Below are 15,769 nucleotides of genomic sequence, written 5' to 3' on the forward strand. Positions count from 1 at the left end.
GCCATTTGGTTTATTACTCTTTAAAATATGTAAATCTACCCTGGCCAAAACACTGGAGTATATACAATGCTATTGATGTGCCCTATGTACAATCAAAACTGAGTCTCTATCTCTGTGATTGTACTCTAGCAAACAGAAACATCAGTGTGTCTTCAGTAGGTCTGTCTACTATTTAATCGTTTTTGTCTTGATGCTTAGGCCCAGATCTGGAAGGCAAAGAAAATAGACATTACAAGATATAACCAGACAGAAACCTGGAGTAATCACATGTGCCAGATCAGATATCATACCCGAAGAGTGTGGTCCCAGGAACCTGTGCAGAAGGCTGTCCCATCAGGGGAAACCCGCAGGGTGCTGACACGGTTCTCGTGTCCAAACAGAATAGAGACCCGTGTTCCTTTGAGAACATCCCAAACATTAATGGTGTAGTCGTTGTAGCCACCAAACAGTAGCCGGCCTGGGGAAAGAGAGGGCACACCCAAAATGTTTTAGCGGCATTATCCTTAAGCTCAGTACAAACAACGGCGAAGGTAAATATTCTATATATCGTACCACTGAGCGAGAAATCAACACTGGAGACGCCAAATATGATGCTGTCTTTGGAATAGATAGCCACTTCCCTGTCTGCCCTTAGGTCATACAGGCGGCACTGTAACAAAGGGGAGTGTTTTCATTTTTTTCTGTTTTTTTATGGTGCAGTGTAATTATGATTAATTATCTGCAGCACACTGCACATGAAAACTGGCTTCACCAGTCAAAGGTAACATGAAGAAATCAATTCTTACTGTAGCGTCATCCGATCCAGATGCAAAAGCGTCTCCGCTGGGATAGTATCTGTTAAAATACAGACAGCAGTAATAAGAAATCAATTTTTAAAGCTCTTACATGTAAGATTTGAATACTTCTGACTTATAGCAACTCCTAGTGGTAGCATAAGAAAATGAGACTCCAGATTTTAACATTTTTGTTTGCAAACAAAAATATAGAGGCCATTACAATAACATAAAATATGTTATGATAATGCACACATGATGAGGCCTTTAAAACACTTCCTTTTAATGCGTAATTATAAATAGAAAAGGCACTCATCTTTACACTTACCTTCTCTACACTTATATTCAGGAGCCATTACAAGGGTGTGACTTACCGTACGCTATTTATGTCTGACTCGTGAGTTTCAAAGGACTGAATACACTGCCCTGAACGCATATCCCAGACATTGGCCTTCTTATCACAGCCCTGCCAATGAAAGCAAAGCAGAAAGTGTCAAAAATTTCAGTGTTTAGCCTCTTTAAGTAAGCTGTACCGAAAGCTGTGCAGAAAGTGTCCTCACCCCCGAAACAAACGTGTTTCCGGTTTCAGATGGGGCCAGATCCAGACACAACACGTCTGCAGCGTGTCCATGGAAACTCTGTAACAGCTGCCCACTCTCAACATCCCATAATGCACATGTTCCATCCCCGCTGGACGTCAGGATCTTGAATGCATGCGGCAAGAGAAAAAAAAAAAGAAGTCGTTACAGGCTATCATGTAGTTGTAAATGGACTGCCTTTGCAGTGTGACACCTCATGTGACCAGGAAGTCAAACTTGTAAATTATTAACAAAGTATGGGAGCTCTCACTGGAATATAGAAGGAAGTGATATCTGATTGAGAGAAAAATAAAAAGGTAGCTTGCAGCTACTGTTTCCACAGGCATTTTACCCATGATCCTCAGTGGTTTGTGGATGTTTTTAGAGTGTGGTGACAGTTTTCTCACCTGCATATCCGAGTTGGTGAAGCTACAAGCAGACAGGTAGTTTGTGTGCATGGCCACTGACTTCTTCTTTGCAGCTAAGTTCTCATTCTTGTCCAAAGACAGAGGATAAACTGAGCATTTATTGTCCAGGCCTCTGCAACAGAGAAGCTACACACTTTACCACAAAAACAAAATACAGAAAAGCAACAAAAAATACAGCAAAATACAACCAGATCTGGATCATCATAGAGAGTAACGCACTCACCCACAAGCTACAGCGCAGCCAGAGGGGGCATAGGCACAGGCCATCACCCAGGTGCAAGGCATTGTCACAGCATGTTCCTATAAACATCAGAAGACAAGGCTTTTGTGCTCGAGCCGCACAGGGAGAATTCATTATCCATAATCAAAGCAGAACAACTAGCTTTGGTTTGTCCCATGTAGAAAACTTTAGAAAACACTTTTACACAATTTCAGTTTTTATCATCTAACTCTGATGTCTCCTTCATAAAAACAGGACAGTTGGATTTACCATCAGCACACAATAGATATATTGATGCACAAATCCTATGTGTCACTCCTATCTGATCTAAAAAAAAAAAATTCTATCTAAAGCAAACTTATTACCATCATGGAAATTTATATTATTTTTATTGTTATCGATTCAAAAGCAAAAAATACAAATATCTAAGAATACGTGACCCATGAAAAGTAAAAGTTACCTTGTTGGTGGTGAAAGCGTCCCACACAATAACTTTTCCATCCTGTATCAAAAGATAATAAAGGTTTGTACACTTTTAAAACACATGCCACCAACAACAAACTTGCTCTGCAGTCAGCTGGAAACGAGACTAGGGGTTTGTGACCTGTGAGGAGCTGACGATCCTCCTCTTGTCCTTGCACCAGTCCATGCACAGAACTTTATTCCCGTGCCCCTTCAGGGTCCTCCGGGTCTTCATGACAAACTGGCCAAGCCCCTCCACCTTCTCTGCCACCTGATGTACTGCACAAACACACATGTATATTATACATTAAACATGTCCCCACATTAACACTCGTGGCAGCAGCCAGGATTAAACTACAGCAGGCCCATCTAAATGGAGGAATATTGAATTAATCTATTTTTAATCTGCCATGTCTCAGATAGCCCGAATCACATAAAATATGCATCAGAAATGACCTGTGCTTGATTTTCACGTTTTTATTTCACACTCTTGCTTTAATTGTCATATTGTTCAGATATTATGAGTAAAATATGAGTAAAAATAAATCAATAAATAAAAAGAAAGAAAGTAAAGGAAAACAGTCCATGGATGAAACATGGATGAAAGTATTAGGCTATGAAATGGGGAGGCAAACAAAACAGCCTGCCCCCGTCTCTTGACAAATCGGTGACATCGGCGCCGATCGGATCGATAATCTGCTCCGCCAAATCCCCCATCTCCGGTAACACCGGCGATCTTTGACTTCTGGCGGAGAAACGTGAGGCTATGAGGAGACGCTCGCTGTTATCCGTCCCGTCACAGGGTAAACGCAGGAATGAATCAGGGCCTCTCCATTTTTTTAGCACTCACGCTCGACATCGTGCAGCTTCGCTCTTTCCTCCTCCAGCTTCGACTTCAGCGTCTCCGACTCCGTTTTGAGGTGAGCCAGAGTCTCGTTCAGCGGTACCTCCTGTGTCGCCATTTCAGGGGTTGGAGGGGATCTCATATATTTCCTTTGAGCAGGAAGCGATCGGCAGCGAAAAGGCTTAGAGCAGAGCTAACAGCTGATGCTGCTGTCATGACGTCAGAGGGCGAAGATGCTCCTCCAGTTTCCAGGGGAGGAGGATCCTGCATCCCGGTGATGCTGCCGCACACACACACACAGGATGCATCCCCTAAGCAACACTACACTCAGCTTAATAATGCATTTTTTTCACGCTGCCCACATGAAGAGAAGGGACAAGCTCGTTTGCCTGAAAGGCATTAATGTGGCAGAGGGAGAGGGAGAGAGGGCTTTCTGGCATTTTAATATGCTGAAATGGAGCAAAGATGTTTTCATTTTAACCAAAAAAGAATTACTGAGAAAACAAGTAATATTGTTTGTTAAAGTAATTTTATTCTTCTTCATTTTTTTTAATGAGCTGTTATGAGTTGGTGATTTGGCATGCTATTTTATAAATTCATATTACTTCATTTTCACATCTTACATCCTCTGATTCAACTACAGGACACACATATGAAAAAAATACACAGTGAGCATTTAATTAACTCATATTTTAGCCTTGCTGTATTTTAACCTGAGTATATGATAGTATAAAATAGGTTTGCATTGGTATAGCTTTAATCCAAGATAATGCCTTTATTCATTTATTTAGCATGTTATTGCAATTTAAATAAAAATGTACACACACACACACACACACACACACACACACACACACACACACACATATTATATACAGTACACAAGAATAAAATATCATTGCTATGTCGTGTTTGGTCAAAATGTTGCAATGTTATTCAGTTGTTCTTTGTTTTAAACATGTGCTGTACAGGGTTTTAATGAAAGTGCTTAAATATTTCTATCTACAATCTAGTGCAACTTTAAACAGACTGACTAAGACTCAGCATAAGGAGTAAAAATGTCAAAGGATCTGTGTCTCAGATCCTGTTGAGGAAGTCGAGATGAAGGCTGTTCGGGACCTGCAGCAGCTCCAGAGCCTGTGTGGACGTGCAGAATGGAAACGTGACCTGGAAACGATAATCTGCATCCAGCATCAGCTGTGCGGAGCCTTCGTGGTCTTGGAGCAAAGACTGGAATGAGAAATATATTGACAGCTTAGTCAACTGTATTTATTTTGGCTAGGAGGGTGTTTATATTTGAAAATGAACAGCTGGGCTCACCTGAACTTTGCGGACAAACGATGATGTCACTCTTTTTTCAAAATCGTCAATGGGCGTGTACGAGTTCAAAATTTTGACAATCTACAAATTTTAATGTTAGGTTGGAGTTTAGTGCGAGATTTAAAAATGAAAAAAAAAGAACCCACCAAAACCACATTTTAGACAACAGATGGAAGTACCTGAACGGGGCTGAGTTCAGAGCATTTTTCAATGATCTCCTTGGCATCATCATCAGTGGATTTGTTGACTTGCAGTAACCACGCAGTTTGAGCCAGTGGCTTCAAAGTATCCATAGCATTCACGTTTTGAAGTTCCTTCTCTTTCAGCCACTCTTCTAGATAACTGATGTTGCATCTGAAAAGAGAAAGCAGCTGTTAAACTAAACTCTCTTTGAGTTGTGTTCAAAGCACATACCTGATCTGCGAGCACAGACCTGATCTGCATCCCCTTCCTGCAGGAGCACATGTCCTTGCGGAGCATGATGTTGTTAAGAGTGATCGCAGCCACGAGGTAGAACAGCTGTTTGATCACTTGTTTGATGAGGCCCTGGTCCAGACTATGGTGGTTCATGGTGGAGTGGAAGACAGTTAGATGCTGGAGGATGGAGGAGATGGTGTAGGTCTCTGATTCCTCATAGAAGCTGTTGGAACGCTTCCTGAAGCCCGTCGGCTTCATGCTAGAAATCCCCTGTAGACTCTCGTGCTCCAGCATGCCGGGTACTAAGAAAGTGTAGAAGTAGGGTTTAGCTTACTCATAAAAGGATTTTTTTGGCAAAATATTACATTTGAAAAAACATTACCAATAGTGGGAGTAAGAGTCTTTTGCATGACTGAGATAAACCGATGATAGATTTGGATGGCCAGATCGCTGAGAATCTGTCTGTGTTCCGACAAATCGAAATTCTGCAAGCAGTTTTTTTTCTGGCGAGGTGTACTTTGCTTCAGGAACTCCTTTTGTTAACAGGATGGAAAACAAGAGCATTTTAATATGTATATGATATTATCAACAGACAGAAATGAAACAGTAACTACTGATTTTTTTTAAAAAAAAGTAAATTTGTACTTCCTCCCCGCTGTACTGCTTCAGACAGTTGAGGAGCTGGTGGGTGTTTGAGAGCCAGAAGGACAGGAACTCTAAATCTTTTTGATGACTCTAAAACAGGAAAATGTTGTTTACATTATTAGATATAAACAATACCTCAAAATACATCAATCCATTCACCAGTCTATCCATATATATCCAGGGGAACAGAGAGGTGTTCCCAGGCCAGCCAAGAGATATAATCTCTGCAGCATGTCCTGGGTCTACCCCAACTCCTCCTGCTAGGACTTGTTTCTCAGCTAGCTTAACCCCACCTATCTGGGGTGCAAAACCCCAAACGAGAATCTTGAGCTCAAGAGTTTTACTTCCTGGTTAAACAAGGGTTACAAAAATAGTTAACTTTACCACGATGACTTTCTTGACTCCACCAATGATTGCATTCATAAGGGACTTGAGTTTTGCCTCATCGTTCAGGTAGTCCGCATGGCGGATGCACATGAAGAGGATGTAAGCTGGCAGGGTCGGGATCATGTTGACCGCCACGCCTTTGAGTTTCAGATCTGCGAGGAAATTGGGACAAATTTGTCCGAGAATATGGTTTATCCATTCATCCGAGTTTTAATACCCTCACTCCTGCTCACATCCATGGATCAAATAGCTTATATGATTATTAAATAAAAGGCAGGTAACATGGGCATATTGCAGACATAGTGCAGGGGAAGAATACCCAGAATGATGTTTTCAATGAGCCTTGGTTCATCCTCTCTCTTGTACTCCAACATGCCAAGGTAATCTTTGGGAAGGGTGGATGCAGTTTTTTGCCTCGCTGTTTGAGAAACAATAAATGTGATGAAAAAGTTGAGACAGCTTGTATGGACTCGATTTCTTTGTTTACATGTGGCGCAGGAGCTCCAGTGCTACCTCTCTGTGACGTTTCGAGGCTCTTAACTTGAGTCTGAAGTTTCTTTATTAATCTGTCTTTCTGGTCGAGCAGCTCGTCAAAGTCCTGAATTAAAAGTGGAATCAGTTATTGGTTTACTCTCACTGTAACCTTCTACCCTTCGTACGCTCAACGCACCATGTTCTCAGCAGTTAACCGTGAAGTCTCCTCTCTGAGTTTGCTTTTGACCTCATTCTCCATCAGCTGCTGTCTCTTCAAGTGATCATTCTCCTCTTCCAGCTCCTCTACTCTGCCTTGAAGCTCTCTCTTCTCCCCCTCCAGCTCTTCAGCTTTTTCCTCAAAGTACCTAAAAAAAACATCCAAAAATCAGGATGAACCAGATATGACCGTCACTACTTTAATCAAGAAAGACATCACTACCGCTGAGTAATTTACCTCCGTTGTGAGCTCTCTTCTGTAATCTTCTTTTGAAGATTGTGAGAGATCTCTTTGTTTTTTTCTGTTGAATGACATAAAAATAAAAGAGCAAGTTAAAACAGTAATCTGCTTCACTGCGAGACTCCTGAACAAAAGAGTGTACCTGTTAATTCTCTTTTCTGCTCCTCAACAAGGCCTTCAAGCTCTTGTTTCTGTCTCTGCAGCTCTGAAACCCGCAGCTTCAGCTCCGGGATCACCTGCGAATGAAATTAAAGCAGACGTCACAGTTACATTCTGAAGCTCGCACCTTTAACCCGTGACGTATCGAATAATACGTGCAATGACATACTGAGTTTTCACTGCTGAGTCTGGACACTTCTTGGCAAATATTTTCATTGACATTGCTTTTCTCCTGGAACAGGTTTTGCAGCTTGCTGTTCTCATTCTCAAGGTGGTCCACTTTCAATTTCAAGCCCTCTACTTGAGTCTCATAGCTTTCCTTCTGCTCCCTCTGGTGGTTTTCTAGAATCCTGCCAACAAATGTGAGACATTTAACAAATTCAAGTACAGACACCCAGAAGGAAAGCTGCACGTTTCTGTTAATAAGAAAGTGGTTTGCTATGGTTGAAAAATGGAAGACCTGATGGCTTTTTGTAGGCGTTCAAAGGCTGACAGCAAATCTTCAACTTCATAAATCTTCTCTGATTCGTCAGAAGTCATCCTTTGGAGAAACAATGTGTCAGATTAAATGACTAATAGAGATGAAGTGAGGAAACACAGTGCTCAAAATATCTGGATTACCCCAGAAGAACTTCCTCTTCAACAACACCTTCAAGAAGCTGCCTTGCGATCTCACTCACTTTACCTGCAGAAAACATTCAAGGCTCATCAACAAACAACTTCTTTTTCTTTACACAAAGGAGTTTTTTTTTTTTACATAAAATTCTATACACACCTCTTGCTTGTTCCGACTGCTGCTTCATCTTTCTCTCCATGTTATTTCTCTGATTTTGCAGGTTGTTCAGATCTCTGCGTAGCTCGGGAATTAGTTTGACATGCTTGGTGAGCTGGATGACCTGCTCCTGCAGGTCTGAGTTCGCCTGCGCCCCCTCTTCTAACTTTCTCTGCAGGATGACTCGTTCTTCTTTCAGCCTTTTTATCTCCTCTTTCAGAGTTGCCACCTCGGCCTCGTGGTCCTGTCTCTGAATTTCAATGTTGTTTTCCGCGATCCTTCAGAGAAGAAAAAGCTATCTGATTAAACCAAAGAAGCTGGGATATATATATATAGCTTCTTTGGGAGAAATATTAGCTTAAATATTTGCTCAACCATGCTGTACACCAGCAGTGTTTTTCTTTTTCCCTCACACTGTCCCCAAAGTGCTTGCTCATAAGGGGAGCTATATAAACAAAACTGAATTGAATTGAATTCTGCAATTGTTATACTGGTCCCACCGCTTGAGATCAAACTGGGCTGTGTGTTGCACATAAACTAAAAGGAGTTGGAACCCCAGCTGTAGATGATAAATCTCACTTTTTAAATACTTACTTTCTAAGCCTTGCTTCATTTTCTTTTTCTTCCAGAAGGTTCCTCTTTACTTGATCAAAGGTCTCTGAAAGATTGTGAGGCCAGTCACAAATGTGACGCAAACGCAGTCACTGTGGTGTTTATACAGAAATCTCAACTCTTATTACCTTTGGCGTCTTTGGTAGAAGCTTCAAATGTTTTCTCCAACTTCTCCTTCTCAAGGTTGAGAACTTCTACTTCCTTTTGAAGTTGTGCGATTGTCTAGGCAAGAAAAACAGGTTTTCCTAAAGGATCTCAAACAGAGCGCTTCCTCTGCAAACAAAAATGCAGCAAAGACACAAACAGACTTCAGGCATCAACTTCAATACTAACCAAACTGGCATCTTCTTTAGCTTTCTTCTCTCGTTTCTCTAAAGAAGCCTTCTGGTTGGTTGATTTTTCCAGCTGTGTCTCCAGACCCTGAAGCTTTTCCATAGTTTGGGAGTGTGAGTTTGCCAAGCTTGTCAACCTTTCCAATAATCCACGATTCTCTTTGTTCTGTCAGGGAACACATTAAATTACATTATCTGCAAAAAACAAAAAGAAAATCACAGCTAAAATTTGTCTCGAAGCACCGTTACCTGCTCTTCAATCTTCTTTCTGAGCTGCTGCACCCGGTAGGAGAGCTGGACATTAAGCACGAGCCGACGCATAGTCTGAAATCGCCGTCGTGCCAGCCACGCTCTGGCATACTTCTGGATAACCAGCGCTTTGTGTTCTTCTATCATCTGAGGTTTACATAAATCAGGAGGTTACATTCAATTTGTCAACAATATTTATTTTAGTGATGAAAATGATTTGTAAACTGTCTGTTACAGACCTTCTTGTATCGTTTACGAGCTATCCAACCTCGTGTGAAGGCCTGGATGGTGATGGTTGCCAGACGCACTACCTGGTAGACCTGCCTCAGGCAGTAGCCTCTCCAGTGTCTCTGTATCACCAATGCTGCCCAGCCCTGCTTCAGTGTCGCAGCAGTCACTGTTTTACTGAAGGTTTACAAACAAAATAAGTGTATATTCATTTTATAATCTTAAGAGGAATCTTTACAGGATGCAGGTCAACAAAACTCAAACAAGTGAACGGTTCTAACCGGATTGTCCTCTTTCCACGGACATACTGCTGGAGAATGATGGCGGCCTTTCTTAGGGCCAGGTACTTCCTCCTCTGGCTCCATCCACGAGCATGTTTCTGGATGGTCTCACAGGCTCCTCGAAGTCGGTCCAGACGCAGCTTCTCGAGATAAGCTACCTGACCAGCTCTGAAGAAGATCTTTGTCCGGCCAAACTTATACTGGTTAGAGTCCTGGGGAGCAAGCCATGAGGACAAAGTGATGCACGGCCATGAATGACACTTACATTAGTGAGTGCCATATGATACAACATACGTGAATCAACCTCTGCAGCACATTCTTGCAAGTCTGTTTCTTGTCATTGAGGTCTGCCTCCATGTGTGACATTAGGATACTGTATCTGCTGTAAAACTCAATGTATGTCCACCTACAAACAAAAACCATGCCAATACTCAGCATGATGACATGGAGCTGAACATGCTATAAGTTGTAATTATGCTGCATGAACACATATATATATATATATATATATATATATATATATATATATATATATATATATATATATATATATATATATATATATATATATATATATATATATATATATATATATATATATATATATATATATATATATATATAAAGTCACCTGGATGGGTAGCTCTGTGCACTGATACGAATAGTTTCAAGGACTCCGCAGGCTCGCAGCTGCTGCACTACCCTCCTGGAGTCATACCTAAAAACATGAGAAAACACCAAAAACAGAAACATGAGCAAACACTTCAGTGACACAAGAGTGAAACATCTGAATTAAAAATTCATTAGTAATCATACTCAAATGGGAGCTTTTCATCGTTAGGCTTAATGCAGCGCACGTAGTGAGGCGTGGTCGCATTCAGTGTTTCCATGAGTAAGGAGAGGGAGCTGCGAAACTGCATTCAACAACATCGTTCAAGAGACAGAACAGAAATACAAATTCAGCCGGTTGGATAGGAAACAATACAGTATGTGAACTTCAGTGAGAATGTGAGTTCAGCCTAGAGCAAAGCAGAGAAACAGAGCAAACATTAGCACCTTATCTCCCACTGAGGTTCTCAGGTTTTTATTGGCTGGTTTCACTGAAGGCCTGGCGGGCTTCACTTTGACACTCTTACCGATCGCAGCGTTCTTCTCCTCCTCTTGGAAAAAGTTGGCCAGAAAAGGTAACTGATAACATTTGCAAATAAGAGGAATCTGTTAAAATGAGGAAAAGCAAACATAAAGTGAACATACGTGAAGGCTTTTGATTACCTTACTAGACCTCATCATGTCCACGAGTTCTTCATAGAGAGCATCTCTGTTCTTCTCGAGAAAACCTCTGCACTGATATTCCACCTGTAGAAATATGTATATAAGAAAAGAGTTCATAAAGTTTATAACGGCAGGGAATTTTTTGCTATATTGTGCAGATGCCAGGTGATTAGACTCCACCTTGTCTGCAAAGTGCTGAATCACAAAGGCCTCATTTGATAACCTGGGCTTCTCAAACATAGGGCTGGCTTGTAGGTAGTTATAAAGCTTTTGCAACCAGCTTTGATCGGTGCCTTGAGGGAACTGTGAAGCAGAAAGACGTAAAAAAAAAAGATGCTGACAATCAAGTCAAAATGCAATTTGTGACTGATAACACCAAGATCCTATTATTAATCAGATCTTACTAAACATTCTTCATCGAGCAAGTCAAGGATCCCCATCTTTGCTTCAATCAGATCGATGACAGGTTGATTGTCATAGAAATCTATCAGCGTCCATGGGATGTCCTCTTTCATGTACTCCTCTTGCTCCAGCTTGAATACATGCTGAAAAGACCCAAGAGAATAAACGTGTAAGCTGGTAAAGAGGTGCGTGTGGTAATTAGCAGTGAATGTGGAAGAAGGCATTGCTGACCAGGTTAAACTGCTGTTGAAGCTTTTCGTTTGCATAGTTGATGCAAAACTGTTCAAAGCTGTTGATGTCAAATGTTTCAAAACTGAAGGAAAAAAAACAGAATGGACATTTAAAAATGTCAGCAAAAGAAAGCTGCACACATATTGAAAAAAAGAAAAAGAAAAAAGAGTTGCGCTTGCATTACCCATAAATGTCCAGAACACCAATGAAAGCATGTTGCTTTCCTGGCACCTGTAGTGCTGTGTTTATCCTGTTTATAATGCAGTCAAACAGATGGGCATAGATATGCTTAGCTAGAGCGTCTCTGGCATTTACTGCCCGATCTTTGGGGACCGGCTTCACAACCGTTTCGGCTACCAGAACGATCCTCCGATGGCACAGCCAGCGTACGAGCCCCTCTGCGCTCACCCCCAGCAGCTCGCAGAAGACAGCCAGGTGTGGATCACTGGGCTGAAAGATATACAAATCAAGCTTTGTACATAACCTGGTGAATGATTCAAGATCGGTCGCACACACAAGTTATGAACAGCTACTCACGGGAACTAATGATTTGTCATCGCCTATGTTTTTAATCTCCACATTACCCAAATGCAGAATGGCTGCCAGAACTTTAAACACATCTGACTGAAAGTCCTCCTTCAATCCTGGAGAAAAGACGTTAAAGCTAAGATAAAACTTTAAAATCATAAAGGGAGGTTTCAGTCATGTTGAGGCAACCTTTACCCAGAAGTGAGAAGGTCTGTCGAGTCTCTTCCAAGTCCTTCTTGTCATTCACACCTTCAATGGTTATGTCACCACCCATGCAGGTGTAGTTGAACTTGTCTGCACTCTCTGCAGATGAAAGATTATATTACTGATGCTGCTTATAATAAACTACTGCAAGACTTAGTTGTGTTTTCTGGGTGAGTTAGTTTAAATAGTAATAAAACAGCAGCAGTTAAGTGTCACAGATCCACAATAAACCCTCAGTGCAAATACTTACGTAGTCTCAGGTTCTTAAACGCTGGTGAGTCTGCACAGGAACAAATCTGGTAAAATATGTGGTAATTACGCTCATTTTCTGCCTGAAACAAAAACAGAACTTAAGATTAGTATTATGGATTAAACACAGTAACGAAACTTGAAAGAATCCTGATCTCACAATCATGCATACCTGAAAGACCACTCTGGATTTCTCTAACAGGTAGGTCCTCATGTTTGCTCCGATGATCCGGTACTTCCTGTCAAAGCTGATCTCTGTGTATTTCCCAAAACGGCTGCTGTTGTCGTTCCTAGTGGTCTTTGCATTTCCTATTGCCTTAAGAGGAAATGAATTATAAGAACTATTTATAAGATTTTTTTGTGTATGAATAAATATGTGAACATTTTTGCCTGTTTAGTTCAACAGCTGTTTTGTGTAGTCTCGAGATCGTACCTCTGTTATTGGATTGGATGCCAGGACTTTGTCTTCAACTCGTGTCTTATTTGCAGATTTGCTCACAACAGCAAAGTACCTCATAGCGTATCGAGCAGACACCGTTTTACCAGCTCCAGATTCACCGCTGACTATGATAGACTGGTTCTTGTGGTTTCTGAGAAAGAAAAGGGGGATATAAACAAAGTACGCACCACTGTGTCTTGAAGCATTACTTGGGACTTACTTGGGCAGTTATTGACTAGATTTCATTTTAATGATCACCAGGACATAAACGCATGCACGCATAGCACACAACCATACAGTTGTGGTCAGGTGATGTCATGGCAATTTGGGGCCTTTAATTATTTCTTTGGACTTTTCTTTTTCCAGGGTGGAATGATTATGTTTAATGAGTTTAAAAAACAAACAAAAAAAACCCAACAATAATTAGGCGCATTTTGAAGTGAGTTTGGCTTTTCTCTAACCCCCACAGGGTCAAATAGATATACATACACTCACTCAAATCTAATAAGTGGGGCTGAAGGCTGTACATTGTTTATTATCTTAACAAGGCCAAGGTCTATTAACTTCTCATTAGTGATCATGATTGCCTACAACTGTCAGTTTCCCTTTTCCAGCATAAAAAGGATTTGCCTGACAGCACTTATTGGACTGACTAATACTCAGAACAGTGGGAGACTCCAATGAACTCAGTGATCTGCAGATTCCAAGAGCATCAGTTCAAACAACTGTACATAAGTACAAGTTATTTAGATGTTTTAACACTTTCTTGGTGCTGACCAAGAAAGTTTGCCCCATGCATATGTTAGTAGAGTCCTTTTAAATCTGCAGACTCATGCTCACTGCCTCCAATCTGCATACAGCCATCAGTTCTCGCTGATGTAAAACTACTATAAAACTTAAATGAGGCAATCTCAACTTTTATTTACCTTGCCATCTGTTTGTAAGCCTCCTCTGCCACTGCAAATATATGAGGGTCCATGTCTCCCATGTTCTGTCCTGAGTAGGCATGAATGATTGCATCTCCATAGATAGGAAGCTGCTTATAGGGATTTAGAGCCACCAATATAATACCTGAAATGAGGGAACAACACAGACTAAGCAAGAAACTTAACCTGCTAACACCTCAGTACTCAGTTACACAAATGGGTGACAAATTAACAAAAACGAAAAAACACAACAACAGCATAAAGTGTTTTAGTAAGGTGTTGGTTCACTATGTTGGCCAAAAATCTCTGATGACTCTTAAAGCCATAATATGTGAGTCATTATTTGTATACTTATCATGTTATTCAGTGATTCATCGTGACTGCATCAGCTGCATCAGTATCCTGTTTGTGATCACTTGGAGCAACGTCGTATGAATTTACAGTAAAAATGCATTACAGAGCCACAGGACCACCTCATTGTAAGGGTCAAGTGTGAGAGGTTTTCCTTTAATTTATCACCCATTTGTCAGTTTAAGGCTTCTTGCAGTTGTACCACAGTAGGTATAGATGATTCTGGACTCCACAAATCGCACTTTGAGATTGTGCAGGACTGCAGGTTCATGCAAGTAACTCAGAGCTGTCAGGTCATTCTCCCCCACCAAGATGTCTGGGTTTCGGAGAGGAGGGAGTTGTGGTTTAGACGGGTCAACAGTGTAGCAGTACTCCTGTCCAGTGATAGGTGATGTAGGAGAATCAGGTCAGCTGGTGCTTCTCACCATTATAAATGTAATACAGTCATATATTGAGGGTATTATTAGTCACTTTCCATTTTACTTACAGAGCCATCCTCCAGAAGCAATTCAAGAACTTTATCTCCTGAATGGAAATCTTTTACAATCTCTGCCGATTTCCACACATGTTCTTCATCTGATATCCACACTCTGTTGTACTAAAATGATTAAAAAAGTGACAAATAATTATTTCAGTTATTAATGCCATGGATTACTGTACAAGTGACTAAAACCAATACATGCAAGAGAAAATCCACCCAATAGGAACCAATACTCCATCATATATGCTACCTCATAATATTATACTATAAAAAGATGTAGCTAAGTGTTTCGCCTTTAAATTCCTGTGGATCTGTTTGCTTTACAACCTTTCAGAGCGCTGACAAAGTTTCCATATGCGTCTGTAAACTTGCAACCTCTAGACTGTATGGAAACATGATCTTACGTGTATTTTAAAAGATTAGGCTTGTTTTCCCTCTTACCTTGGTGTACAGTTCCAGCACAGCCATGTTTGTGCATTATTTTAGTAACTTTTTTTGTCCGTGTGTTTATCACTTGCTGTTTCACCGCTTTCCAGGTTACCAACACATTTCCTCCCCGCCCCTCACAAATATTCCGGAATAACCTGTCAAGTTAGATTACAAACTCCCGATGATCTTTTTCAAAATAAGAGTCACCCTAAGGCGTTTTTTGAAATACACTGTGCATCATTACAGACGTTACGTCATCTATTTGTGTTAATTTATTCGTCTGCACTGTTTTGTATCATTCAAAGCAATTAAATTGTACTTATTATAAATTTACTTTTTTATTGTTGGTAGCCTGTTACTGTCCATTTTGAAAGAATCAAAAGATTAAAAGGGTGAAAAGCAATTCTGCTGTACAGATCAATTTTTACATTTTACTTGAAGCTCTTTCCCTGGACACCTAGATGCTGTAAACTATTAAAACTTCTCTAAATCCTCTCTGGTTAAGTTGATCCAAAATAGATTCAAATCCATGTATAATTTTGTTTACTGTCTGTTGTCTCAATACCACTGCATTCAGTCTGTAACAAATATATAAAAGCATTGAAATACAACAATTAAA

At 40.7% G+C, this 15,769-nt stretch overlaps 2 protein-coding genes across 3 annotated transcripts; both read right to left on the reverse strand.

Annotated features, from left to right (window-relative positions):
• Window positions 1–284: 284 nt before the first annotated feature.
• gnb5a (guanine nucleotide binding protein (G protein), beta 5a) lies at window positions 285–3,423 on the reverse strand. The gene is made up of 9 exons (XM_085359306.1): window positions 3,312–3,423; window positions 2,604–2,740; window positions 2,460–2,501; window positions 2,003–2,079; window positions 1,759–1,891; window positions 1,148–1,239; window positions 786–834; window positions 553–649; window positions 285–457 (listed from the first exon to the last, which is right to left on the reverse strand). The coding sequence occupies exons 1-9, from the start codon at window positions 3,421–3,423 to the stop codon at window positions 285–287; spliced, it is 912 nt and encodes a 303-aa protein (XP_085215432.1).
• A 959-nt stretch (window positions 3,424–4,382) lies between these two features.
• On the reverse strand, window positions 4,383–15,205 carry myo5c (myosin VC). Of its 2 annotated transcripts, none has more exons than XM_085359270.1 (40): window positions 15,163–15,205; window positions 14,728–14,838; window positions 14,443–14,614; window positions 13,890–14,034; window positions 12,958–13,114; window positions 12,697–12,840; window positions 12,526–12,607; window positions 12,267–12,374; window positions 12,081–12,187; window positions 11,728–11,993; window positions 11,544–11,625; window positions 11,315–11,455; window positions 11,091–11,213; window positions 10,911–10,994; window positions 10,695–10,826; window positions 10,455–10,552; window positions 10,270–10,356; window positions 9,933–10,044; window positions 9,639–9,850; window positions 9,369–9,534; window positions 9,130–9,276; window positions 8,882–9,046; window positions 8,677–8,770; window positions 8,531–8,594; window positions 7,940–8,214; window positions 7,786–7,849; window positions 7,625–7,705; window positions 7,334–7,514; window positions 7,148–7,241; window positions 7,003–7,066; window positions 6,745–6,913; window positions 6,588–6,672; window positions 6,394–6,492; window positions 6,072–6,226; window positions 5,688–5,777; window positions 5,425–5,575; window positions 5,059–5,344; window positions 4,805–4,979; window positions 4,626–4,706; window positions 4,383–4,535 (listed from the first exon to the last, which is right to left on the reverse strand). In XM_085359270.1, the coding sequence occupies exons 1-40, from the start codon at window positions 15,187–15,189 to the stop codon at window positions 4,383–4,385; spliced, it is 5,229 nt and encodes a 1,742-aa protein (XP_085215396.1). In that variant the 5' UTR covers window positions 15,190–15,205. The 2 variants fall into 2 exon arrangements, with proteins under 2 accessions (XP_085215396.1, XP_085215395.1); XM_085359269.1 differs by having other exon boundaries at window positions 6,394–6,533; window positions 6,569–6,672; window positions 10,893–10,994.
• Window positions 15,206–15,769: the final 564 nt, after the last annotated feature.

Source organism: Diplotaxodon limnothrissa, linkage group LG7 (assembly GCF_057381915.1).
Source record: "Diplotaxodon limnothrissa isolate DT_005_m linkage group LG7, D_limnothrissa_male_GT1.1, whole genome shotgun sequence".
Taxonomy (NCBI): Eukaryota; Metazoa; Chordata; class Actinopteri; order Cichliformes; family Cichlidae; genus Diplotaxodon; species Diplotaxodon limnothrissa.

Bases quoted from the DNA above. Each gene is read 5' to 3' on its own strand.
- gnb5a (XM_085359306.1), bottom strand. From the start codon at position 3,423: ATGGCGACACAGGAGGTACCGCTGAACGAGACTCTGGCTCACCTCAAA. The intron at 2,741-3,311 runs GTGAGTGCTAAA...GTGTTTGTGCAG, and splicing joins GAAGCTGCACGATGTCGAGC to TACATCAGGTGGCAGAGAAG. The intron at 1,240-1,758 runs GTGAGAAAACTG...TTTCATTGGCAG, and splicing joins TCACCAACTCGGATATGCAG to GGCTGTGATAAGAAGGCCAA.
- myo5c (XM_085359269.1), bottom strand. From the start codon at position 15,189: ATGGCTGTGCTGGAACTGTACACCAAG. The intron at 9,277-9,368 runs GTCTGTAACAGA...TGTAAACCTCAG, and splicing joins CTCGTAAACGATACAAGAAG to ATGATAGAAGAACACAAAGC. The intron at 9,047-9,129 runs GTAACGGTGCTT...GTTCCCTGACAG, and splicing joins GAAAGAAGATTGAAGAGCAG to AACAAAGAGAATCGTGGATT.